The sequence below is a fragment of the Ascidia mentula genome, chromosome 6 (assembly GCF_947561715.1).
Source record: "Ascidia mentula chromosome 6, kaAscMent1.1, whole genome shotgun sequence".
NCBI classification, from domain to species: Eukaryota; Metazoa; Chordata; class Ascidiacea; order Phlebobranchia; family Ascidiidae; genus Ascidia; species Ascidia mentula.
In genome coordinates this window covers 18,872,558-18,896,371 of record NC_138571.1, presented here as the reverse complement: position 1 = coordinate 18,896,371, position 23,814 = coordinate 18,872,558, and the positions used below count along the sequence as shown (strand labels likewise).

General features: G+C 39.6%; 5 protein-coding genes across 5 annotated transcripts; 1 reads left to right on the top strand and 4 right to left on the bottom strand.

Annotated features, from left to right (window-relative positions):
* Positions 1–6: 6 nt before the first annotated feature.
* On the bottom strand, positions 7–6,721 carry LOC145906270 (properdin-like). The gene is made up of 7 exons (XM_082993692.1): positions 6,664–6,721; positions 6,080–6,183; positions 4,450–4,565; positions 3,600–3,739; positions 3,054–3,255; positions 2,322–2,473; positions 7–1,360 (listed from the first exon to the last, which is right to left on the bottom strand). Exons 1-7 carry the CDS (start codon positions 6,719–6,721, stop codon positions 306–308), a joined length of 1,827 nt encoding a protein of 608 aa, XP_082849818.1. The 3' UTR covers positions 7–305.
* Positions 6,722–8,190: 1,469 nt separating this feature from the next.
* LOC145906069 (exonuclease 1-like) lies at positions 8,191–10,374 on the bottom strand. The gene has a single exon (XM_082993450.1). It carries the CDS (start codon positions 10,337–10,339, stop codon positions 8,387–8,389), a length of 1,953 nt encoding a protein of 650 aa, XP_082849576.1. The 5' UTR covers positions 10,340–10,374; the 3' UTR covers positions 8,191–8,386.
* A 706-nt stretch (positions 10,375–11,080) lies between these two features.
* LOC145906526 (protein unc-93 homolog A-like) lies at positions 11,081–16,453 on the top strand. The gene is made up of 9 exons (XM_082993958.1): positions 11,081–11,305; positions 12,908–13,057; positions 13,791–13,972; positions 14,279–14,543; positions 14,878–15,059; positions 15,504–15,674; positions 15,793–16,027; positions 16,088–16,255; positions 16,320–16,453. The coding sequence occupies exons 1-9, from the start codon at positions 11,128–11,130 to the stop codon at positions 16,370–16,372; spliced, it is 1,584 nt and encodes a 527-aa protein (XP_082850084.1). The 5' UTR covers positions 11,081–11,127; the 3' UTR covers positions 16,373–16,453.
* Positions 16,454–16,738: 285 nt separating this feature from the next.
* On the bottom strand, positions 16,739–18,523 carry LOC145906727 (uncharacterized). The gene is made up of 4 exons (XM_082994181.1): positions 18,399–18,523; positions 18,010–18,117; positions 17,522–17,638; positions 16,739–16,989 (listed from the first exon to the last, which is right to left on the bottom strand). Exons 1-4 carry the CDS (start codon positions 18,436–18,438, stop codon positions 16,898–16,900), a joined length of 357 nt encoding a protein of 118 aa, XP_082850307.1. The 5' UTR covers positions 18,439–18,523; the 3' UTR covers positions 16,739–16,897.
* Positions 18,524–19,697: 1,174 nt separating this feature from the next.
* LOC145906198 (uncharacterized) lies at positions 19,698–22,432 on the bottom strand. The gene is made up of 3 exons (XM_082993617.1): positions 22,253–22,432; positions 20,275–20,373; positions 19,698–19,986 (listed from the first exon to the last, which is right to left on the bottom strand). The coding sequence occupies exons 1-3, from the start codon at positions 22,425–22,427 to the stop codon at positions 19,874–19,876; spliced, it is 387 nt and encodes a 128-aa protein (XP_082849743.1). The 5' UTR covers positions 22,428–22,432; the 3' UTR covers positions 19,698–19,873.
* Positions 22,433–23,814: the final 1,382 nt, after the last annotated feature.

Below are 23,814 nucleotides of genomic sequence, written 5' to 3'. Positions count from 1 at the left end.
ACTCGTCGTCGCCACAAAAGACGCTGTTTTAAATTAGCAAAGCACCAGAAACCAATGACAAGTCACCACACAAAGCACGCGACCAAACAAAGCGGAGAAGTTTGCGATTAAACACAAAAAAACTTGACACAACCAAGTGACCACAAAGTTTAAACAGAACCCGCTTGGTGGCGCTATTAATATAAAACCTTATCCAGCTGAACTATCGAAACAACGCCAAGGACAAGAAACTTTTTATTTTTAACACGACAAATTAGTGGTCAGTTGTGGTTTTACGTTTAATCTCGGACGACATCAAGAGTTTTTCATGGACGGCAATTATTACAACTCGCGGTATGGGTGCTTCCCCCGGGGAACAAGGAACACAAACTGTCGGGGACTGTTACGACGAAATAATATAAACAACTCCTGGTTCGATTCCTCATCCCACCGACGGAGGTATCGCATCCGTTGCAACCTCCCCAGTTGCTCCACGGGCCCCAGTAAGGGATGATTGGTTGTAGATTACCCTGGCACAACTCTCCACTGCAACTTTGCGATTGGTCGCTTTGCCCCCTGCAGATGGCGTTGGGGGGGATACACGTTCTTGCACGCTTGCGACTGCATTGTGACGTACAAACATCCCAATCCCCCCAGTTGCTCCATTCCCCCACCGGATCACACTGCAGGACGTCGCACAACCTTGTATCCACTCCGCTGCCCGTGCACTGCGACTTAGGAAGCTGTTGGTAAAAAATAGACCGACAAACCCGTCGCCGTGTCTGCTCTGTGGGCCCACGGGCACAACTTGGACACGGGGGACCCCATCGGCCCCAATTTCCCCAGTTGGCGCACGACTGAATCGGACAATTTCTGTTCTGTTCACCTGCCCCTCCAGGGCACTCAGACGCGGATAATATTTCGGTAAATCTTGGCGCGTAACAGGTTCGCGTGCGGGTCTGCATCGGAGATTGGCCGCAACGAGGACACGGCGGGTTCCAATTCTGCCATTGACCCCATATGTTTGGCTCGCACGGTCGAATATTACAACCTCGGTGTTCACTGACCGACCCGAAACATTCACTGTGCGAGAGTGTTCCCCCAAACTGGGATCTGCACACTCGTTCGCGTGACTGGAAAAATCCCTCTCCGCAAACAGGACACGAGGTCCAAGGGCTCCAATTTGACCACGCTGGGGGCAGGCAAGCTGGTATCTGGCATACTATTCTCTCTGAGTCAGAACCGCCACATTGAGAATTGTCAACTGGTCGTGTTGGGTCAACTCCAGACCTACAGGTTCGGGAACGAACTTGGGTGGTTCCAGAACCACAAACAGGGCAGGAATCGGGGGTGTATGGCGACCATTCGCTCCAGAACGGCCCTGTGTAATATACAGGGAGGCATAATTGAAAAGTTTAGCTACCACGATTTTTAGAAAAATGAAGTTTTTTTCGCAATATTGCTAATTAACTTAGTGATACCACAAATGAAATTCATAGAAATCGCAAAAAAGGCTGATCGATTTTCACGATATTAAATTGTGCTAATGCGAAATTACGTAGAAGTTATGCAAAATCAAATGACAGCTTTGCGAAATTTAGGTCAAACCGTAGCATGGCTCTTTGTTACCTCCCGTAAAACTAAATATTTCTTGGGAAAATTCACCAGTTAAACGTGGGTCCGTAACAATAACAGTTCAACCTCCGAGAACTGCTAATGAAGCCGAACCACTGAGTGATTAAAAAACAAATTCCAGCGAAGTAAAAACCGATGAAAGATTAACTTTGCTTGTGTCGGATTTAATGGGATAAGGTGGAAAGTTTGTTAACAAACTGTAACACCTCACGGAAGGTAGCGGCCGGAGGGCGGGTTTTGAGTATAAACAGGCAGCGCAACCACAAACCGCCAATTATGATCAAAGTTACGACGGCACATGATCGGTTACAAATGTTGTACGTGCAGCCAAACTAATCAGTAACAAATATTACTTCGGCAAAATCAGTTAAGCGATACCTTGTGACGTAGGAGACAAAACAGTGGGACTGTCAAATTTTCACATGTCACTAAAGTTGATTTAGTCAATACAACGCGTTTTTCTTGTTTTTGGCAACAGCAGAAGGTGTGTTGACGTATTTAGAAGTGATTTATTTGAAGCCACCAATAACAGCACGTGTAACGCAACACTTAAATCTCATCATGACAAACCTGACAAGGTCAGGCAAATGTTTCCGGCACAAAAACCAACTGATCCAGCTTTTTACCACCAGTTGCCAGTCACGAGGTTTGATAAAACCGGACTCACCCATCCGTGTATCAATAAACAAACAAGCACCAAACCTTACCTCCGGGAAAGAACACGTCGTTGCATTCTGATATGGCGTTTCTGATTGGTGCATCGTTCCTTGATAGAGCCAGGAACCTGTAAGGCCACTGGGGAGGCGCATTGGGGGGCAGAGTCGCCTGTTCCGCACACGCATCTCCACAAGCTTCACAACTGTCGAGGTTTCAAATGAAACAAGTCGTTCAATATTTATCGATACCAAAACTATAATATAAAGTTTAATATAGTCAGGGTTCCATACGGTCCTTGTTTCTGAGATTTGTCTTTATTTGTAAATGAGCGCCCAGCATATTTGCCAGCTGTTTTAGCCACAGACGTTCTTGTTTCTGAAAAGTCTTGGCTCGAACAACGCTAAGTACCGGTTTTTACGTTGTTAGTCAACACTTAAAATGTATCTACCACAATTCCATTTCAAATAAAAAGGTGATCGTTATTTGTAATATTCAGGATAATTTTAAGTAAATCTTATTCCTTTACAGCAGTCCTTATTTTTAAAATATTTTTGTCTTTTAACAACGTTAAGTCAATATCACTTCTCTACCATTCGCACTTCGCGATCAGAAAAAAATTCACGCTAAAATTTCTGTAAAGTGTCGCAACGTTTAAAGGTAATCCACAATCCTTTTCAATCGATTCTTAGTTTCGGTTTCACACCGTTGTCATGGCAGCCGTGCTTAGCGGGAAAAAACGAGCTTGAAAACCTCTCAAAAACGCACCCATGTTCAACACTTACCCGAACACCGTATAATCCCTGACAAACTGGCTTACAGACTCGTAATCCAACGGATCGGTTCCGGCGATTTGACCTCCGTTTGACCTTAAACACGACGTGTATCCTTGCTGGGGATTGGCCGATGACGTAGGTGGTTCGGGGGTGTTGGTTGGGAAGGGATAACTGAGTCCTCTTTTCTTCCTTGTTTGGGGAAAGTACCTGACTGTGTCAAAATAGTGGTAATTTTATTTATTTTTTAACGATTTTTTTTATTTTTTAACGATTTTTTTTATTTTCATTTTAATCTTAGCCGGTGTGCCGCCTGCATTCTGTGCGTCTTGCCTTACTCTACTGATAAAAGTTTGGATGTGAATAAGATGGCAGTAATTCTTTGTTTTAGGTTTTTACACACGTATGTCAGGGATGCAAGATTTGTTTAAAAATTGCCTATCTTGAAATACATATTTCTGCAAGAATATTTTTACAAACGAATTGTTTTGTCTGCGTTTGATAAACACAGCATTATAAGAGGTAAGGTGCCGAAAATCAAATAAACAATCAAATTACATGTAGGCGGATTGGACTGGGTGTCTTCAACGAATTCATCCACACAGGTTTGTGAGTAAGTTAACACAGCTGAACCGGTTCGGAGATACTGGGCAAGAAATCCCTTCCAACACTGAGCCGTGTCTTGTCCGGCTGCCGAACTGCAAGATGTGGAAGCAAATGAGACAATAATGAACGGTAGGGGAAACTTGATAGGTCGAAACAGTGTACATTGTCTGCTTGATTTAAATCAGTGGTTCTCAACCTTTTTTATCTCATTTCCCACTTCCAGTGTAAACGGAATCTTTATTTCCCACTGGTATTTACATTTTTTAACTAAGAATTTAATTATTGTATTTTCGCTATATCTGTTATACTTTTTTTTAACTTTTTCTACCGCATGGCATTACCAATTACCAATAAGTGTTCAACACACAGTGAATACAGATCATTATATTTCTTTTTAAAATAATTTTGCATATTTTGGTGCCGACTAATTATCCACCATATACAATCCTATATTTTTCCCACTGGCGGGAAAACTCCCAACGGTTAAGAACCAGTTTTTTAGGTAATGTGTGACATCGGCAAGTAAACCCACACAGAGAAAGCAGGAATTGAAAGCAAAGAAATCACGATTCCGAACCATTTAATCATATTCTACCTCAAAAATACATACACTGTATTTTTTTATTGATATACAAGCGACAATTTTGTAAAACAAGCGACTTTTGTAGAAAACAGCTTTGCGGGTGGGTATTAGTCGCAGTATGCAACAAAATCTTTAAAAAAATATATTCCTATCATTCCGAAATATTTCTATTAAACATATAAAAAAAAGATCCATATTGTGTTGATTTCTATGCCTTACCTGCAATGCCATTGGTCTACGTTGATATACCATACGGATTGCAGGATGGAGTAATCGACGTTGCTTTGCCAATTCTGCGTATTAGCAGTCGTTGCTAGACTCGGGTCTGCAGCGACCTGAACAAAACCGTGCTCAATTTCATTCATTCGAGCGTTGCTTTTTAAGTATAAGCAATAGAGTAATTTTTTTATAGTGAGCTGCAGACAGGGCCGCTGGAAGGAATGATTATTGATATTCCGACTTAGAAAATGGCGATGGATGAAACGTTTTGGAAAAATCCACTTGAGTTTAAGCTAGAAGGGTGAAGTTTTGAGTTTTCTTTTCATGCATATTTAAATCTAAATGAAGTAATTCTGTGAGCTGCAGACAGGGCACTGTTTCGATCTACTAGGTCTCATCAGTGCAGATATGGTGTGACTTACAACGATCTTGACGGCTAGACAGGTGGTTTTAAGTTTGTTTGTCTGTGTTTATAGCCTCCTAGGGATACAGGTGTCGAAATTCGATGTCCGACGGGTTTTATAACAAGCAGGACAGTAAGAAAAAATATCGTATATGTCATACTTTAAACGCACAGCAGTCGTACTTGCAAAAATTGCGTTTTGGTTGAGAACTTCTAAAGCGATAATTATGATAACTAGGTCAAGGCTATTCTTCCACAGCGCAAAAAGCAGCAAATAACTTTGAGTTATGCGACTGACAAACGACCTTATTATTCTGAAATGTCGCTTCTTGAGATTTCAAGCTTAGAGCTTACGTTTTAAATGTCTTGCCATAAAGGAAGCTTGCATAATAACATATTGTCAATTACGACCTTACGGCGGCGGTCGAGTCTCTTGTGGGTTGAGATCGCATTCCTTCGCGTGGTTTTATCATAATTACTTGCTTCATTTTGTGGTTTCAAAAGTGATTGCCGGCAATTATGTGCAGGGTGCGGTTTTGAATTGGTTAAATAAACGTGGAGTTTGTAAATTTTATTCGTGGTTTAATTGGTTAAATTGGACCTCAATACCAGGGCAACTTGTGGATGTAAATTGTGCAATTAGTAGCATTGGGGGGGAAGTTGAACATCAAACAACAAATACTAATTTCAGCATAATTCACACTCGTTTCGTTCGGGGAAATTATTTGACAGCATCCGAAACACGAAACATTCCAAGTGATTTGCGTTTTTACCCAAATTTATTTTGCCGCCTTTTTCGAGCAAGATATCGATATTTTTCTTATATCACTTGACAGAAATACCATCAGGTGGTCACGCATGAAGAACCAAGACCAGTAATTATTATTCAATATCATGATACATGAAATGATTTGTAGGTCCAGACAACACTACTCGTTTTTTTTGAAGTTTGTCAAAATGAAAGATTTTTTTCCATGGGACTAAAAAAGAGTACCCCATATTCTATGTCGTCATAGCAGTGCATAAACAATGCAGATAATGTTTTATAATATTTTGCAGATAATCTTCTGGCACAATTAAACGTAACTTTTATTGGCCGACGTAACCGGCTACTTATGAATGAGAAGTCCCAGCTGAATAGCGGATAAAAGGTCGGTCAATAAAAATTACGTTACGCAGATAATTTTGCAACATAATGCAGAAAATTTTTAAATAACAATGTCAAACCTTAGCCCCAAGACACAGAGCAAAGTAGGATCTCCAAATTTCAGTGAGTTGAGCTTCGGCGGCTGTCGATCGTTTCTTTCGGCCGAACCGAAACCAATGACATCCTGCGCGCATCAAAATTTATTAAATGAACAAGTCACTTATCTGGTCTTTCCACTTATAAGCATGAACATATCCCTGTTTATTGAAGGCTAGCGATAATAGTTTTGACATTTTTTGCGTGCAAGTGGATTCTAAAATAAATTAATTCTCGCCTTCGCTTCACCGAATTTGAATGGGAAAATATACATGCACCATTAAACGTAACATGAATTATGATAAAAAGCAAAACTGATACATGTGTTTAATTTTAATTTAGGGTTCCGCTTATTTTGAATTAAATTAAAAAAGAGACCTTTCGCTTTTTTGTCGGTTCCCCTTTTTTTGCACTTTTTAAAAAGCGGAAATTTAATTGGTGAAAGGCAAAAAATATTTTTTCACGTCGAAAAATCTTTGTTTTTGATCCGAACAACTGACTTTTACTCAAAAAACAACAGCGATGCTCAGATTCTTTTTTACCGATAAATTCTCACATTAAAACTCACCTGCCGCCAAACTCAGGACACAAAGCAACAAAAACAAGCACTCAAGCCTACGACGCATCTTGCAACACAAATTAAACGAGAATAAATACAAGAGCACAAAAACCTTAAGCTTAAGCCTATATATAATAGACGGCCTATCGCTGCATATATAGCGTTCGGTTTTTTAATTGGACAAAACCATACGAAAGGATCCTCGAAAAAGCCTCAAGGTGCTCCAGAATCTGTTTTTTAAAACTGATTTTGGTTGGGGCGTGCCAAGCTAGTCGTGTGGTTGGTAACTACAGGCACATTTTTTCGTTGCGGGTGAACCGTTGTGAGGTTAACCGGATAGCCTCGGGCACGGAGAAGATGAGTTGCGTCTTGACAACTTCGCGCGCTGCAGTGCTGCATTTCGCTTGTTTTTGCATCTCTATGTGACTCACAGCGTGCTCAAATTCCCGTGCCCACGGCGTGGAATGTTTAAAACGTTCAACCACTGAACGACAGCATTTTTTCCCGGGATCTTTCAAGTGCCTACGGGAGTTATGCACCGTGAAAATGGCTTGGGAATTTTTTTTCGTTGGCCACGGAAGAGAACTACATGTTTTGATGTTGGCTTGACTCGTATAAATTTCAGAATTTTTGTTTGTCGCAAAATAAACTGATTTTATAAAAAAATTATTTTCCTTTTTTGTGACGCCATTCGGTAAAGAATACAGGAATAGTCCGAAAAGCCATTTTTGTTGATCAATTCCAGCCAGTGCAGTGTTCAACATGTATGTCCCATATAATTATGAGATATTTAATGTCAATAACGACAAAGTCCAGCCCGTTATTCCAAAATTTGTTGGTTTACTTTTTTGTGTGAATTAAATCGTCAAAATAAAAACGGATATTTGCCTGCTGACGTATGTGCAAATTCCACTGTCCACATAGTCGTATCTTGACCTAAACCCGATATTACATGATACTTTCCACATGCAACAGTTTGTTCATGTTTTTTTGCAAGATAAGAGTCCCAACTTTCGCTGTTAAACGCGTTTAGAAACTGGAGCAATTCTATGTTCGCGAATTCCTAATGACCGAAAACAACAACGTTCGCCCAATATTTCCGATTAAAATTAGATGAGTTTGCATTCTTATGCACCTATCGGTTGATGATGGGACTATGAAAGGCCCTTCGTAGGTAATGGGATGCAAATAAACGTCGGTTTTAAACCGGGAACGTTCAGCCATTTTTACAACAGAATTACATTCAAAATTTCCACAATAAAAAGGCAAAGTTCAGACAAATATACTTTGCCCAAAATGTTCAAACTAAAAAACTTTACCTGTTATCTAGCAGTCTTTCATAGTGGGCCAAAACCATTTGTTCGCTAAATACCTTCACATCTTCTGGCATATAAAATATCAGTCCTAGGGGGAACAGTTACACTGGACTAAAAGCTGAAATAGACAATAAAAGTTTATTGGTCAAAATTACAAAGGTGTGAATGAAGCAGCAAAGAATATTTCAAAAAAAGGAATTTAAAAAATGTGAGCCCTTATAGAAATGCATCAGTTACATAGGCAGCAATTACAATAAAAATATTAGCAGATTTTCAAGCACAATTGCCTTGTGACAAAACCAACAGGCAAGAAATTAAAATAATCCCTGAAATTTAAAACAAGGTTTCCTTTCAAGTGAACACATTAACAATTTCTTTTTGGAACATGTGGCACTATGATTTATTATAAAAATGATCTATAACTTCTTAAAGAAACTTGTAATGGCTTGCTGTGGTGTTGGTGTTTTTTTGCGAAGTCCGCTGGCTTTTGCTGCACCAAAATATTTTGAAACTATGGAGCGTTTTTGTTTGGAAACATTTCTGCCAAGCCCGAGGGGTTTATTGGTCGTGACAGATTTTGCTTCAGACTCATAAGCATCAGGTTTTTCATCGTCTGATGAAATTGTTACAGTTGCCGAGTCATGCTGACCGTTCGGTTCCGGCAACGGAGACAAAGGAATTCTTTCATCCTTTACTTTGACAGGTTCTTCTTCTACATCCAAGTGAAGATCTGGTAAATTGTTTTTTGTCAAATCATTTACATTTTCAAGACTGGTTGAAGGCTTAAAGAGTTTTTTCTTTTTTCTTCTCCCTGGTGATTTAAGTGGGGCATCTTCACGACAAGATCTTTTCGAGAGAGAAGATTTAAGAAATGGATTTTTCCGTTTCGCTTGCTGTTGTTCCTCATCCAAATACTCACTTATAACATCACTTACTACAGCACTGAGCTTCTGATCATTAAAAATGTCATTTTCGCTATTATTGTCAGCTTGTATATCGACAAATGACTTGTTCGAGTTTGGTGACGAGGCTGCTGACCGAAAAAATCTGCTTTTAGTTATTTGATTTTTATTTGCAGTGTTTACCAAAGAAATCTCCACATCATTTTCTGTACCTTCTTGCTCGATGGCATCAAGAACATCCTGAGCATTTATAATATCGGGTTTTTCCTCTTTTTGTTGCGTTCTTCCTGTTTGTTGTTTTTCAACTTTATTTTCCACTTCCTGCTCCGGTTCCAAAAATGTTTCACTTTCTTTAATGTTGAACTTTGACACAAATAAAGAATTCTTTGCCCAGATACTTGGCCTTTGACTCACACTTTTTCGTGTCCGAACCCATTTGTCAACATCAAAGTTGGCAACAGTCTGCATGCTTCCGACATCAATGTTACCCAAAGCAATTTGAAGTGAGACTTTCTCAGAAAACACAGCTCCCGCATATTCCACGTCAGCTGCTTTTGTGCCTTCAGGATAATCGTTCAAGGGGAGCAGTTTGCGCTTGTATGGATCAAACACAAGTTGGTACAGAAACGTTTTGTCTGCTCTCTCAAAGTTGGGTCCATAAGTTGCATCTACGTGGGGGATACCTTTTATATATTGATGAAGTTTTCGTGCAACTTGATATGAATCTTTGCTTTTTGATAATTTAAGCGCTTTGCATGCCTTTGCCAATCCTACTCCCTTTACACTTGGCAGATAATCACATCCCGAAAGGATGCACATTTGTCGAAACAAGTCAGGTGTGAAACCAATGAGGTTTTTAACTCTACCAAGATTTTCTAAGGCAACCTCTTGACCTCTTCCACACAAATCAAGTTTAAAAACTACTTTCTTGCAACCGAAACACAGAAGATCAGAATCTTCAGTGATAATAGCTTCGACGTAATTATTTTTGGAGAAGAAAGCCAGCTGGGCATCTGCTTCATAAGGGGCTACAATACAATCTATTCCTCTATCTCTCATGGCATTCATGACCTCAAGTGCCATAGATGGGGTCACACTGATGCATTTTGTGAAGCAGTCTCTTGCACCATTGGTATTTCCCTCTCGGAGAAGTTGTCTTCCTTTTTCTAAATTTTCTTTTCGCCTCTTTCCTCTTTGTTCTTCGACCTGACTTTTTGATGGCAAATGACAGCCGTCAAACACAAGAATTGGTTTAATTTTGTAACTTTCGAGCATTGTAACATACTTCAGACAGTACTTGACGTACTGATCAGTTTTTTCCTTCTTAGCGAGTTTATCGGCACACGCGAAACAACCACGATGTATCCAACAGTACGTATCAACCGCTATCTGCTTTCCTGAGTATTTCCGTATGTGAATATCGTCAACTGCATCACGCACAAACCTATGTAGACCTTGAATTCCCATTGCAATTGTCCCGCTATATCAAAAACATTAAAGTAACCTACACTCTGTCGTCAAAAGTGATCTTTTTTTAAATCTAACCACTTGTAATATGTAAACAATAAGTTTAACTTGGTGAGCTTTGCAATGTGTTTTTCCCCGCCAAAATATTATGATTTCAATGTTACAATCAATACTTCAACGTAAAAATCAAAATGCATCTACAGTTAATTATTCAGATTTAATATTTTATTGCAACTCACATAAAAGCAAAAAAAAAACGAATTACAATCAACAAAGTATCCATATGTTGAATAATAAATCGAGTTAATTGAAGATCAGCTGTTTGAAATAAATCACCGTTTCGCTTGAATAAATCCCACTTTTTTATTTGTTGAAGTAATTCAACCAAAAAGGCGAGATCTAAGTAAAGAGTTCTACATCGCGCAGTTTGCAACGAACGTTAGCAGGCAAAATTATCTTTATATTTTGTCTCAACAGCTGGGTGAAAGGATTTTCTAAACATTTTAATGATGCAATATATGTATTACCAATTTTGTTTTGCGCCATTATCTGCTACAACATGTTTTAACTTTACTTGTATTTAATGCATATCTGTTTGGGTGTGATTCTATACCTGAATCGCTGTCATTTCCCTGCGTCACTGCTATTCGTGGCTTGTAAGGTAAAATGATAGCTGTTTTTATGTCAATATTTAACATTTGCCATACAAGCTAACGTTTATCATACAGCGCAGATAGACATGTAGGATCTTATCAATATTCACACCAAAGCGAGCTTTACATGTTATAATGGACATATCAGGCGATGTAGACAAGGAAGAAATGGACAAGCCAACACTTTGGCCTAACAAGAAAGTGCACATCAAAAGAAGATTTATTGTGGCTTGTATGGCTGTAGTTTTGGTCTTCAGTGGATTTAGTTCGACCTTGCTTTTGCAATCCAGCATCAACATTGTCGACGGGCTCGGTAAGTAAGCACATTGCTTCCTTCCGTGTTACAGTTAAGCATGCAGGTTATACTACTCTGTCAGACTTGCAGCCGCTTGCTGAGGCATTGCAAATCGTGCCGATACGCTAAGGTAAGGAGTCAGTCGTCCATGACACTTTTTGACAAGCTGAATTCAGGGCAACTATATTGGCATATGTTGGTTTAGTGAAATTGATGATGTCTACAAGCATAGGCAAAAGTTAATAATCAAAAACTTTGCAACACAAACGACCCTGAGTTTATTCGAGTATATTCCTGGGTGAATTTGTATTAATGTTGCTTGGTTGTAATTTGTGGTTGACGCTGCACAATATACGCGTTGTAAATAAACTCCAATGCAAACATATTAAAGGGAGGTTGGATGTTTAACCGTTCGACCAACGTTGGAATTCGGAGAAGTTTAAGTCCACTACAGCAAAGGCATGAGCGCCCTTTGCGCCCTGTGCGCCTTATACTAATTGTGTGCTTTCCCCAGAGGCAAATGATCAAAAACCGCAAAAGTTGGCGCACTTTACAAGTTTCAAGTACGCTTGTTTGAAAACCTGATCCAGTCGCAACAAAAATTTATTTTTTATTAAGGGTGCAAAAAACATCAACTTTTTTATATGATTTAAGGCGTCAGTTTGGTTTCATCACAAGTTGGTTCGACTGTTAATAAGCTACATTTTATAGTGTGACCTTAAATCAAATAACATACAAGCCGTTAGCTTAAGGCTTCGAACCCCGCCAGGGAAATATGTTCAAATACTTCTTATTTCAAATGATTTAATACTGATTCCAACCGCAGATAATGTCAGAGCAATGTTTTAGGGATCGCATTTGGTCATTTATTGCAAAACCTTACGTATATCAACATTAGCATACGTAACGCTGCATTGCCCGTCACCGGTTTTATCTATGTGTTGGTTGTATAGCATTGTGCCCTGATAAACGCTTTATTTCTGTAAAGTAAAAGCACCGAACAGACTGTTGTCAATGAAACGAATGGTTTCCACAGGAAGTGGAAATGTTGTCTAACGCTAAACACGCACTTTCTGTCGGTAGTTTGTGCGTGTGTCGGACGTATTTCGGTTTAAAACAAAACACCGCAGATAAAATTAAAAATGAAGCCAAGAATGCAAGAGGTTATTTCACAAAAAAGTAAATCGTTTGCCTGGTTGATTTACTTTGTTTAAACCACAATTTTATTGCCTCAAACAAAATCGTATTTCAAACCTCATGACTTTCCGAACAACAAGGTTTGTTTGAAAACACAAGGGAAAGTTCCAATACCCCCAAAACGTCATCCAATCTAGCAAAAAAACTGCTTTGCATTTAAACTGGTAAAAATGTGTCATACTTATACCTTTGAAATGCAGACAAAAGTGTACGCACTGTTTCCTATAAGGTCCCGTTGGTGCGACTGCTTCCTGTAGCGCAGAACTAGCTGGTTAAACTAGCAAGGCCGATAGTTTCCACTCTGTGGTACTCACAGAAGACCTTACAGAAACATTGTGTACTACTGTCTGCAGCGTAATGATCATGGGCTCTTTTGCTTCTACTCGTACCTTTGTATAACAAATTTTAACGTTCTCGTCGCAGGAACAAAAGCCACAGCGGTTGGTTACATCACTTCCATGTTGTTTTGCTTATTGGTGACCCCGTTTCTTCTGCGCTTGGTCGGGGTGAAGAAGGCTCTCTTGGCGAGTGAATTCGCTTACCTGATTTACGTCATTTGCAATCTATATCCGAGTGAGTCGAAGAATGTCAAAAAGTAACTTGATCAGCATATACTCATAAATCACCTCCGGTGAGGTTTGAACTAACAACCCTTGGTATTCCACGTTGGGGTTCCATCAACATAGCTGTAGGATTTGGGTTATACGGGGTCTTCAAATCAGATACCACTTGATAGGTGTAATCCCATAAGGTATTTGGAGTAAAAGCCTTATCAGAGTGTCTCAACTAGGGTCCAGGGCCTGCAGTAACTTATCAAGGGCGTTCACATTACTTTTCCAAACAAGCGTATTTTCCGTAATTAAGTACATTTTGTATGATGACGTCACCACAAAAAGGTCTTACAATTTTTTATCTGTGATTGGGGCCCACTGAGGTACAAAACGGACCGTGGGCCAACGACTTGAGAAACCGGCTTTGGATCATAGAGATCACAGACGAAAATTTATGATTATTTGTTATAATTATAATTATACATGAATATTAGTAGCTGAGTAAAGCCTTTTTAAATCAATCTGTTAGACAGCTCTTTGAAAGATGTTTAGAAGCTGATGATGCCCTTTTCAGGGCGAAATATATTTTTCTGATAAAAATAAAAACATATTTTAAAGAGCTGTCTAACAGATTAATTTAAAAAGGCTCTACTCAGCTTCTATAGATACGGCATCGCTCGACAGCCTACCATGGTGGCTTGGTTCACCGATGCGGTGTTGTTTATTGTTTTTTCATATGCATGAATATTTTACAGACCCGTACGTTCTTATTGTTGCCGGTCTTGTTGTCGGTTTTGCTGAGTCTCTCTTCTGGTTTCCTCTCAGCGCAATATTTAATTATTTTGGTAAAATCTACTCCCGACATTCCAATAAACCAGAGGAGGTGTGCGTTGGAGAGTTCAGTGGAATCATATTCGGTCTGCTGCCGTTTAACATGGTAAGGGTTTGGTTACATTTAACATCTGGAGACATCCTTATACTTTAACGCCTTTCACTATGTTTTTACGATATCAATAAACTTCAAATAGAAGCGTCCTAAAGTACAACGCAGAAATGTTTCATGCTATCTCATCACAGGGTCGTATAGCACTATTACAAAGATATTGTATTTTGTAAACAGAAAGGTAAATATAGTCCAACTAACCTGTAAGTACACCATGTGACAGGTAACTTGCATTTTTACAAGAAAAAGAACAATTAAATTTCTCAACCAAAAATTAGGATATTTTAATATATTTGTCAGGTGTTCGGTAACCTTTTTGTCTTCGGAATTTTGCGGTTCATGAACCCGGGGGAAATTCCCCCGTTAACAAACAACGTCACTCAGCCCTTAACAACACGCAACTACACAGGGACTTTCCCTCCCGATTATTCGGGACTCTCCCTATGTGGAGTGAACGATTGTCAGGACCCGAGTGTTACTATACTCAACATTGATCGTTACGTTCCGGTCAATCGAACTCCCATCTTCGTCTTGCTTGCCACTTTCATTGTCATCATGGTTACCGGTAGGTTGGGGGTTCGACTCCCGGCTGCAGAGTTTCTTCATTACAATGTTTTTGTTTGACAAATGTCACAAATGTGCAGTGTAATCCCTGTCATTTCTTAGAAACATTTAGATAAAATGCGACCTAAAATAGACTTCTTACGATTCTTACGACGTTTCGTCTGCCACACCCTGATAAAGGCTTCTGACCATGTATGTCCGACGAAACGTAGAAAAAATACAGTATGTTAATTTTATGCCAGAAGGTCAGTCTGTTTTAAATTGTAATGTGCCTGGCAGCAATATAGTAATACAAAGTGTGGCTTAATTTGGTTTAATTTCGAAACGTTTTTCAGGAATTCTCCTTCATTTTATCTTCCTGCCCGAAATGCCACTGGATTACGGGAAGGTTAATCGTACGGAAAGTTGGGCAAAAGAAGAGGTTAAACATCCGAACGAGGAAGATGACGTCATCCTTGAGGAAAGTACTGAAGAAGGAAATAGGATGGTTGTGGAATTCAGAAACAAATGCAACATGGTCAGTCGAAAGCATTTTTCCTTTTTCATGACTTGCAACAAATCGTTTTAACTAATTTATTCCTGATGCTGCTAAGGATATTTATTACAGTAAAACGGCACTCCTGGCAAAAATTAAATACCAGGACTGACCTAGATTATTGCAAAATCTTCCAAGGCACAACTTTAGAGAATGCTTATATTTCGTCTATACGGCATCGTCAGTATTTTGAAAACAGTAAACATAGAACAAAAGCAAACGTTGGGATTTAAATCAAACGCACACCTCTGGCAAAAATATTTGTGTATTAATTAGGAAATTAATAAAATTAATAAAATTTAGAAATTACTTTTATTTTTGCTGGAAGTGTGCATTTAATCCAAAATTATAACGACCTGGCAAGGATTCGAACCTGCACCCTTGGGATTGTGGAATTTGTCAAATGAACAATGTACATTTTTTTAGCCTCAAACGATAAGAACCGTTAGTTCGTCCTTGAAAGATACATTCCTTCAAATCGTTAAAGTTGATCAGCTACTCTTAATGCCCACTTCCATATATTTCGGACATCAAAATGGGTTCGTATTTTCCGATGCCACAAGAGCCTTTGCGTCTTGCACAATGGGCGTGAGTCAGGTAAGATGGAGGTTTGACACTTAAAGCAACTGTTTCGACCAATTGCGCCACAATATCACGTCAATACACCAACCGTTTTGCACTACTGCCATTAAACGTTTTAAACATTCCCTGTCAGGTTGGACTCTGCATTATAACATTTGCCATAGTCAGCGCACTCTCATCCTACCTCAGTGGAAAGCTGTTGACAAAATTCGGTTATCTGTCGTTGTTTGTCCTCGCCCTCATTGCTGACCTTGTGGGGTACACTACCGCCCTCGTGTGGCAGCCCAGCAGCGACACCACGTGGCTGGTATTCGTCATCTTTGCACTTCTTGGTCTCTCGTCTGGTTCGTGGCAGATTATAATAGCAAGTAAGTTGGAATGAACTCTTCCGACAGAAAAAAAATGAGCGCTTAATGCTTTCCGTGCAGATTTGTACACCCAGTTGTTCTATTCAAACCGCGAGGTTTCTTTCACAATCGCAAATCTTGGATATTCAATCGGGTTTTCAATCCAATACGCGTGGAGTACATCGTTGTGTGTTCGGGAAAAACTCTTTGTGCTCATCGGATTTTTGATATTCTGCCAAATTCTGCTCGGTAGGTGGCGCTACTTGTCAATTTTGTTTCAATTTGAGTCAATTTATTTGTGAATTTCTTGCAGTGATTCTATGCAGCAGACATAGGTGGTTTAAAATATCTTCGACGGCAAAATGATCCTGGATCGTTTGGCGCAAATCACTTCTCGGCAAATTTCATTTATTTTTGCTTGAATTTGCCGCTCAGTAAAATTGTCCCATGGACCTCAAACGAGCCGAAAATCCTAAAACGTGTGTTTGGAAAGTGGGGCATTTTTCAGGAAAAAGATTATCAGAATTAAATTAGATTTGGAGTTGATCTAAAGTGAGGCCATACCCTGTCTAACCTGTGAATCAAAATTTGTATTCAACATATCTCATATAAATAGGGTATATTTTAGCGGAAAAATTGTCAGGTTTAAGGTAAGGGTTAGTGTTAGTGTTGGTCTGCAGAAATTAGGTTGAACCTGCATATCAGTAACCAAATTTTTCGTCGCTTTAAACTTGTAAAATGCCAACAATACCTTATTTCTGACTTTATTTGACATATATTGATATTGCACTTTATTGTACAGTGGTGACACTTTATCAAATTTTTTAAATACAAAACAACGAAGTGATAATTTACATACAGAGTCGTTTACAAACTAAGGCAAAAAGCTTGTTATTCTCCGCCCGCACAGGCAAATATATTTGAACAGCATTCAAACATGCTACCACTGGCTTTAATTCCTTCATGGAGAAGTTCTTTGTTGCCTACAAGCATAGAAGTTTAGTGAAGGAAATGGTTCCACTGTAATAATAAGCATTACAACACATACCTAGGCCTTGTAAGTAAGCTAATCTACTAAAATGTACTAAAAATTGAATATTTCATGAGGACTTTTCATCAATATCATGTGTGGACATTGTTGTCGTTTGTTGCGGCAATGTGACATCACAATGCTACAATGCTATTTGTTTATTGTTCGCTATTACGTCACAGGTTGGAATCATTGTTGTGTTTCCAATAACCTCAGTTGGTTAGACGACAGCTTTTGTTTTGCTTTTATCATGTAACCAAACAGGGTTGGACCTCTGGTCAATAATCTCTGTTTTGAAGGGTATGCGAGAGGTAACAGTGACGTTGTTTCTAAATTTCAACCCCTATGTGTTGTTTTTTAGACGCTGGCATTGTTTATTTTAGCAAAAATATATTTGCCATGAGGAAGAAAGCTGACTGATTTATGGAAATAAAGGTTTCATGTTGTTTTTAAGTGAAGATTTAATTTTGTTGTTGTTTTCTTACTTGGTTGATCCCCGCCTGATTTCCCTCCTTTGGGTTGGTTGTTTATTACACTTTGCTTGCAATCCGGGCAGATTGCGATCAATTGATGGCAAGTATCACAAATATTGCATCCACCTTCTGCAATGTAACAAGTTGAATATTGCGTTTTGACCCAAATAAATCAAGTTCGTTGGTTACAGACTATTTTAAGGGAAATTCTGGGTATCCGATGGGGGGCAAGGGGGCATTTGCCCTCCTTAAAAATGAAATTTTTTTGTGGATATCCACGATCATATCCTATATGATTGGCCTGTGACTTTACTAACGTACAACATAAACCTGACCTTTAACTACTGACCGTTAACTACAGTTAAATGATGTTGAGTATTTTAAAAATCAGTATATGATGTAATTGAATTTTTCGTATAAATGTTAGCTTTTCAGCCACCGGGTTTGTTCGACATTCGATCAGTATATACACAAAATTACAAGTTTACAATATTGCAAACCTTTGCCTTTAGCTTCTACGGTCTTTCCAGAACTTTTTACAACCTTTTTCGGTTCTTCTTCATCTTCCGATTCAGTGTTTGAATGATTCTCGTCTTTGTTCACTTGCACTAGATGGCGCCAAAACATCCACATAAGTCAATTTACACAGAAAATATCGGACCATGATGTCGTGAGTTCGAATCCCCGTGTAGTAAAAAGAGCATCAATGCATTTTTGCAGTAAATGCCATGTTCGTACGGCCCGACTTTACCGGATAAATTTTACCTGGTGCGCTTTGAGTTAAAATCGGGTTAAACTTACATGCAAACTTTTTGGAATTGTAGGCTTTGCAATTTTTTAAATTAATAATCAAACAAACCACAGTTTGAACGTTTTTACCACTGCTTACCTGCGGCTTGTAACGTGTTCGCCAACCCAGCTTTACTCATATTTGTTCACGTTCTTGTAAAGAGTGAAAAGATGACAAATATTTGCTTTGTGACCACAATATGGCAACGTCCGCAAACCCCTAACTCTAAAAACGTGACTTAAAGTTAGAGAATTTCTTCATACTCTTCAAAAACCCCACTTGAAAACCTCTAACAATCTTATTAGAAATAATGCTTGCCTACAGTTTTGCATCAGACATTCTATTTAGTTGCCCGGTTTTAAAATAAACTAAATTTATATTTGAACAAACTATTGTGAGTCTGACTTGCTCATTAACTGCACAAGAATCAGACCCTTTGGTTACAGCAAATTACTGCATTTGCTATGTATTATTAAGCAACAGTCCTTTAATGTATCAGCAGACCCAACCTCGGTCCAAGCCCACGTTTCTGTTTTAAATTCTCGTTGCAAGGTTCTTCCTTGTGCAGAACTGCATATGGATGAGTTTGTTGTTCGTAGTGATTAATTTCTTAGAAATTCGATTAAATCACTTTAGTGTTTGATAAACAACAGCGGGACACGTAAATACAGAAATATGTGTTAGTCATCTGAATATATGTCCCAGAGTCAAACCACATACGTCAGTGTTTACATTTCTGTCTATACACGATCTGTACACTTTTGTATGCAAACTATTAACTGGCGCCGATTTTTTAAAAATTTTAGGCAACAAAATCGCCTAGAATAGCAATTAATTATCATCCATTAAAACCAAATGCTGATCCAGGCTAAGTTGCTGTAGTGCAGACAAACACGACTCAAACGAAACCGCTGCGTCCGAAACGGCGTTTTGAATATTCTAAAATATAACAATGAAGTTTGTTATATTTTAGAATATTCAAAACGCCGTTTCGGACGCAGCGGTTTCGTTTGAGTCGTGTTTGTTTTGACGGTTCGGCTATGGGGCGTCAACAACACAAAAGTTATGAACTTTAACGGTTCCGCTATAACTTTGTTACATAGGCTTCTCAAAGTTACCATGGCAACAATTCACCACTTTTGTGCTAACTTTTATGATGCTTTAACAAAAAGCTGTCACAAAAGTTGACGTAGAATGCACTGAACCAACGTCACGTCTGCCATCCGGCGAGATTCGGTCAGACACAATCCCGGTAACGTCTTGTCGTGTATGGCAGGCGTGCCGTTGGCTAAATGCAATCTACGTTGATTTTCGTGGCAGAACGATAGTTTTCTTATAAATTGCAATGCCTGCGGTAACAACAGCTGAACACAATCGCTTCTTAATGCTTCAAGTCAATGTCGTTGTACTGCCTTTTTATTCGATGCGATTTGTGCAAAAAGTCGAACAATATCTGGAACGGAATCTTCACAGGAATTACAGCAGAAAAATGCGCAACAGTGATATGTATATGTATAGGAAACAAACAAGTTTGTAGTAATTTGTGCACAGAAAAACGTAACAGTGATTTTGATCTATTCTGCTCCAGTCATCTCTTGGGCTTTTCCGAAGCAATCGAAGAGATTGTTGCAGCATCCAACCGCTTTGTCGGCAGATTCAATTCCTTTGTTCAACTTGTCAAAGGCATCTGTAAACAGAAACACTTTTAGTTTCTTGTATGTTAAAACGTTAACATCCGTTCACAAACGACAGCCTCTCTATCACCATCTAGCGGAGACATGTTAGTGTAAGAGCCCGCCAATCACTTTTTCACAAAAGCAACTTTTAATTTCAGTTTTTTTTACAATTTTTAATATTTTCAATGTCCAGTGAACATCCTTTTAATCGCGTCCTAACTTATATATGTTTTGCTTTTTCGTATAGTTTACCATGCATTCTACGTCATAATTTAGCGCTGTGAAGTCACAATGCTTACCCCCGGAAGGCTGTGAGTCAACAACTTTCTGGTGACAGGTCGGACAGATAACAATGGGTTGGTTGCAAGTGTTGCAAATCTTCGGCTCGGGTGCATCTTCTGTGGTGAGAATACAAGGAAAAGTGTTAAAGTTGCAAACGTCATTACTACGCTTTCAGGATCCTGGCACAAGTGTCAATAGGATTTTTATGTTCATCATACAACAGGTTTTGCACAATAACGAATGGTTGGTGTTCAAACGCGCAGTGGCATGAACCCCGCCAAGTGATAAAAAAACCCAAGACCAATTTACCATCTTACGAAAATGCTGGTTATGTAAAACCCAAGAGAGCCAATTTTCAACCTATTTGGTCTCATCTGTGCAGCTGTGGTGTGACTTACAACGATCTTGCTTTCCACATATAAAAAAACTCAATTTACCGGTTTGTGATCTCATAAAGCTAAAACTCTTTGTTGCGTCACTTTTAGGTGGATCCTATTATTACGTCACAGGCGCGCTTTGTCACGAGGCCGCCGGTGCTACTGCGAAGCAGTGCTAAGTCGTTTATTCGCAAACAATTACGACGCGGAGGTCTGTCAGGCGATAAGATTTGAAAAAGTGTTGACTTAATCAACGGTGGTGTTCTTTTATCGATAAATTTTCTTATTGCATCGCTGCTTAACCTTGTTAAAGGGGTAGAGGTTCAAATCCCATAGAAACCGCTTCAGTTAAACGCCGAGTTCCGTAAATTGTGTCACAATGTAAAACTTTTCTGATACATTGGGAGTTCCCAACCAACTTAAACAACTTCAGTGTTTACATTCTTAAACCCCAATGTGGTCAGACTGATATTGGATTAGAAACGGGTTTAGAAAAACTGCGTTAAGCGGTGTTGGATGTTGCGATCAATGAACCGCTGTTTTTAAAGCAATCCGGTTTCTAGGTAAATGTTTGCGGTTAAATGGTTGTCAGGGCGGAAACCGGGCGGTCATTGAAAGAAGGTGTTTACTTAATCATCTGCTCATCGTGGTTGGATTCCCTGTTTGCTCGCCATTGGTCCCGGTCTAACGTGGGCAAACAACACGTTCGCTGTTAGCGCGTGTGTGCGGAATCATCTTACAAGCTCTCTCACGCCAACCATACCAGCCTCTCTCTGCTGTTTTCGCTATAAAAATCGCTCCAACCTCAATGTAGAATACTCACCACAAAGTGGAACGCAATGTGCGAGTTTAGAGATTGTGAAAAATTTGAATAACTTCTTGTGCCGACCTATGTCTGCACCAAAATATGATCTGTTGACAGTCCCTATGCGTCGCGACCGGATCCGTATATGAATATGTTAATTTTTGTGGATAAATTCATACAATTCCTTGACGTTAGGCATTTTTAACCTTTCCTTCTGACGCAATACAATCCCGAAAGTAAGTATTGGAATATGAACTCGTAAATCAATAGGCGTGACAATCTTGTAGATCTCAGACACACAGCGGTTTTATTACCAAAGTTTTTGTGGATGGGTAATTCCAAGCCAAACGACATTGATTTCGAGTCGCTGTGTGGTAAACACGTCCCGTTTACAGTGCGCAGGGAAATTACAGGTCCCAAATTACATTCCACGTGTAAGGGTAGAAGTGAAAACAAGCGCAGTTGGGCGACCCTGTCGTGTACAACTTCTACGTCATTTCGTACAAGCGCGATATTTATTTTCTGGTTCTCTGGTCGAGGCGTTGATATGGAGGTACGCGCACGAAACGTGTTGGTCGCGAAACTAAAACTGTTGCTACTTTTTACAGTAGTAATCGCTTCAATTTTCAATGTAATACATTGGCACCTGACTCGATAACCTTATTGTTATAGTGTCCATGTTTCATGTTTACTATTGATGTGCGTAGTAACTTTGCGTGCAAAAAAAGTGATTTGATGTGTAATAACACTTTACCCCACGTTTTCTTAAACGTTTTTAAACAAATTCTTAAAGCTTTGAAACTATTTTGTCACCTTTCGCTCCGTTTGAAGTGTTCACCATTCCGGGAAGGTTTTTGGACAATTTGGAAGCGGCTCCCGTGACTTCGGACGCGTCGTTCAATCCATCTCGAAAGTCGTCCATGTTGTTAGTAGGATGTCTGTACAGCTTACAATTCAAACTAAAGCAGCTGTAACGGTTTGTTTGCATGTTAAAAGCAAGCGTTTCTTAGGTGCTCGGATCAAGATTGCATTTACTTTGCTTTAAGTTTATTTATTCGGAAAATCCCGGCTCATTTCTGCCAACATTTTGCTCATGCGCGCGTTTACACAAAACAAACCTTGCGCCAAGATACACATTTGACTGACATGCAGGTGCCATTAACTCATCTGCCAAGCGCGGTATCACGTGTCGATAAGGACAACAATACGACAAATTATACCCAACCGAAGGCCAGATTGTGCGTAGGATTAGGAGTAAATGTTGTAACAAAAGGACTCGCGTCCCAGTGAGTATCGACCAATCGCGTAAATCAAAAGATTGCTTTGTTCCTGTCTCTCAAGCTGTCTATCAGTACCTTTCAATAACCTCAAAAACGAAGAGCTTAAAAACATATTCTAAAACACAAGCCAAAACCCTTGATGGTGAAAGTAATTCTTCCTAACGAAAGATACGAACATGCTAAAATTGCGGCGATCATTTTGCCTGCCTGAACCGTACGAAAAATACGCGCGTGTCACAAACGAGTTACAGTCTGGAAGTCTGGAAGGTCCGCGGTCTTAAACTCTTTATGAATTGCCTCCCGACGTTGCAGCGTGGAATCATTCGCGATGCTGCGCCGGCTGCTCGCTCAAATAGTCAACCAGGCGCAGATGAAAAAATCCCGACCCCATGGAAACGCCACAAACACAGCAGATTTCTTCTACCCATAATGCATCGGTCGTCCTGCGTGCGTGGCAACGCAGCGGTTGCCAAGTGACTGTGGAGACTTGACCCGAAACTTTGCTTTTCATCTGGGATCGAATGAACTCCGCTCTCACCGCTGGTAGTTAATTGTCCCCGGTTTTGTTTTGTTTAAAATAGTTTGAGCGGGATGTGTTTGTGTCGGATGAGGGGGCGGTCTCTTTATTCAATGAATTGTTTTTAACAGATTCGTCCCATGGAAAAGTATCGAGTTTACCGTAAAGCCCCTCTGTCGCTACATCCGAAGTAAGAGAATCGTAAATAACGCCCATGTTAATCCAAGCACACTTGGTAGCAACACATTCCAACGTTATTTCCACAGTTAAACACGTCGGTGGAAGCAAACTGTCGAATTCTCGGTGATAAAACGACACGGGATTATTTCAGGGTGTGTAAAACATAGCTACAAGGCCGTCTTGTATAGAACACACGTATATCTCAGCTATCTCGGGTTGTTTGTATTCCACGGTTGTAAACTTTACGAGAAGTGATCAGTGGATTCTAGAAAGGCCTGTTGCACCATTTTATTGGTTCAGTGGAATTTAAGTGTCGCTTTTTGCTGCTGGTTTCGTTGTTAGAATGAAACAACGAGCACTGCGTTGTATTGTAGACCACAGTGTCGTTGTCATTCAGA

Coding starts and splice junctions, on each gene's coding strand:
- LOC145906526 (XM_082993958.1), top strand. CDS start 11,128: ATGGACATATCAGGCGATGTAGACAAGGAAGAAATGGACAAGCCAACA. Junction 11,306..12,907: donor CAACATTGTCGACGGGCTCG/GTAAGTAAGCAC, acceptor TTCTCGTCGCAG/GAACAAAAGCCACAGCGGTT. Junction 15,060..15,503: donor TCAGAAACAAATGCAACATG/GTCAGTCGAAAG, acceptor ACATTTTTTTAG/CCTCAAACGATAAGAACCGT.
- LOC145906270 (XM_082993692.1), bottom strand. CDS start 6,721: ATGCGTCGTAGGCTTGAGTGCTTGTTTTTGTTGCTTTGTGTCCTGAGT. Junction 6,184..6,663: donor TGTCCTGAGTTTGGCGGCAG/GTGAGTTTTAAT, acceptor TGATGCGCGCAG/GATGTCATTGGTTTCGGTTC. Junction 3,256..3,599: donor CCAGTCCAATCCGCCTACAT/GTAATTTGATTG, acceptor ATTTTGACACAG/TCAGGTACTTTCCCCAAACA.
- LOC145906198 (XM_082993617.1), bottom strand. CDS start 22,427: ATGCAAACAAACCGTTACAGCTGCTTTAGTTTGAATTGTAAGCTGTAC. Junction 20,374..22,252: donor CACTTCAAACGGAGCGAAAG/GTGACAAAATAG, acceptor TTCTCACCACAG/AAGATGCACCCGAGCCGAAG. Junction 19,987..20,274: donor TGACTCACAGCCTTCCGGGG/GTAAGCATTGTG, acceptor TTCTGTTTACAG/ATGCCTTTGACAAGTTGAAC.
- LOC145906069 (XM_082993450.1), bottom strand. CDS start 10,339: ATGGGAATTCAAGGTCTACATAGGTTTGTGCGTGATGCAGTTGACGAT.
- LOC145906727 (XM_082994181.1), bottom strand. CDS start 18,438: ATGAGTAAAGCTGGGTTGGCGAACACGTTACAAGCCGCAG. Junction 17,639..18,009: donor CGTAGAAGCTAAAGGCAAAG/GTTTGCAATATT, acceptor GTTACATTGCAG/AAGGTGGATGCAATATTTGT. Junction 16,990..17,521: donor ATCAGGCGGGGATCAACCAA/GTAAGAAAACAA, acceptor CTATGCTTGTAG/GCAACAAAGAACTTCTCCAT.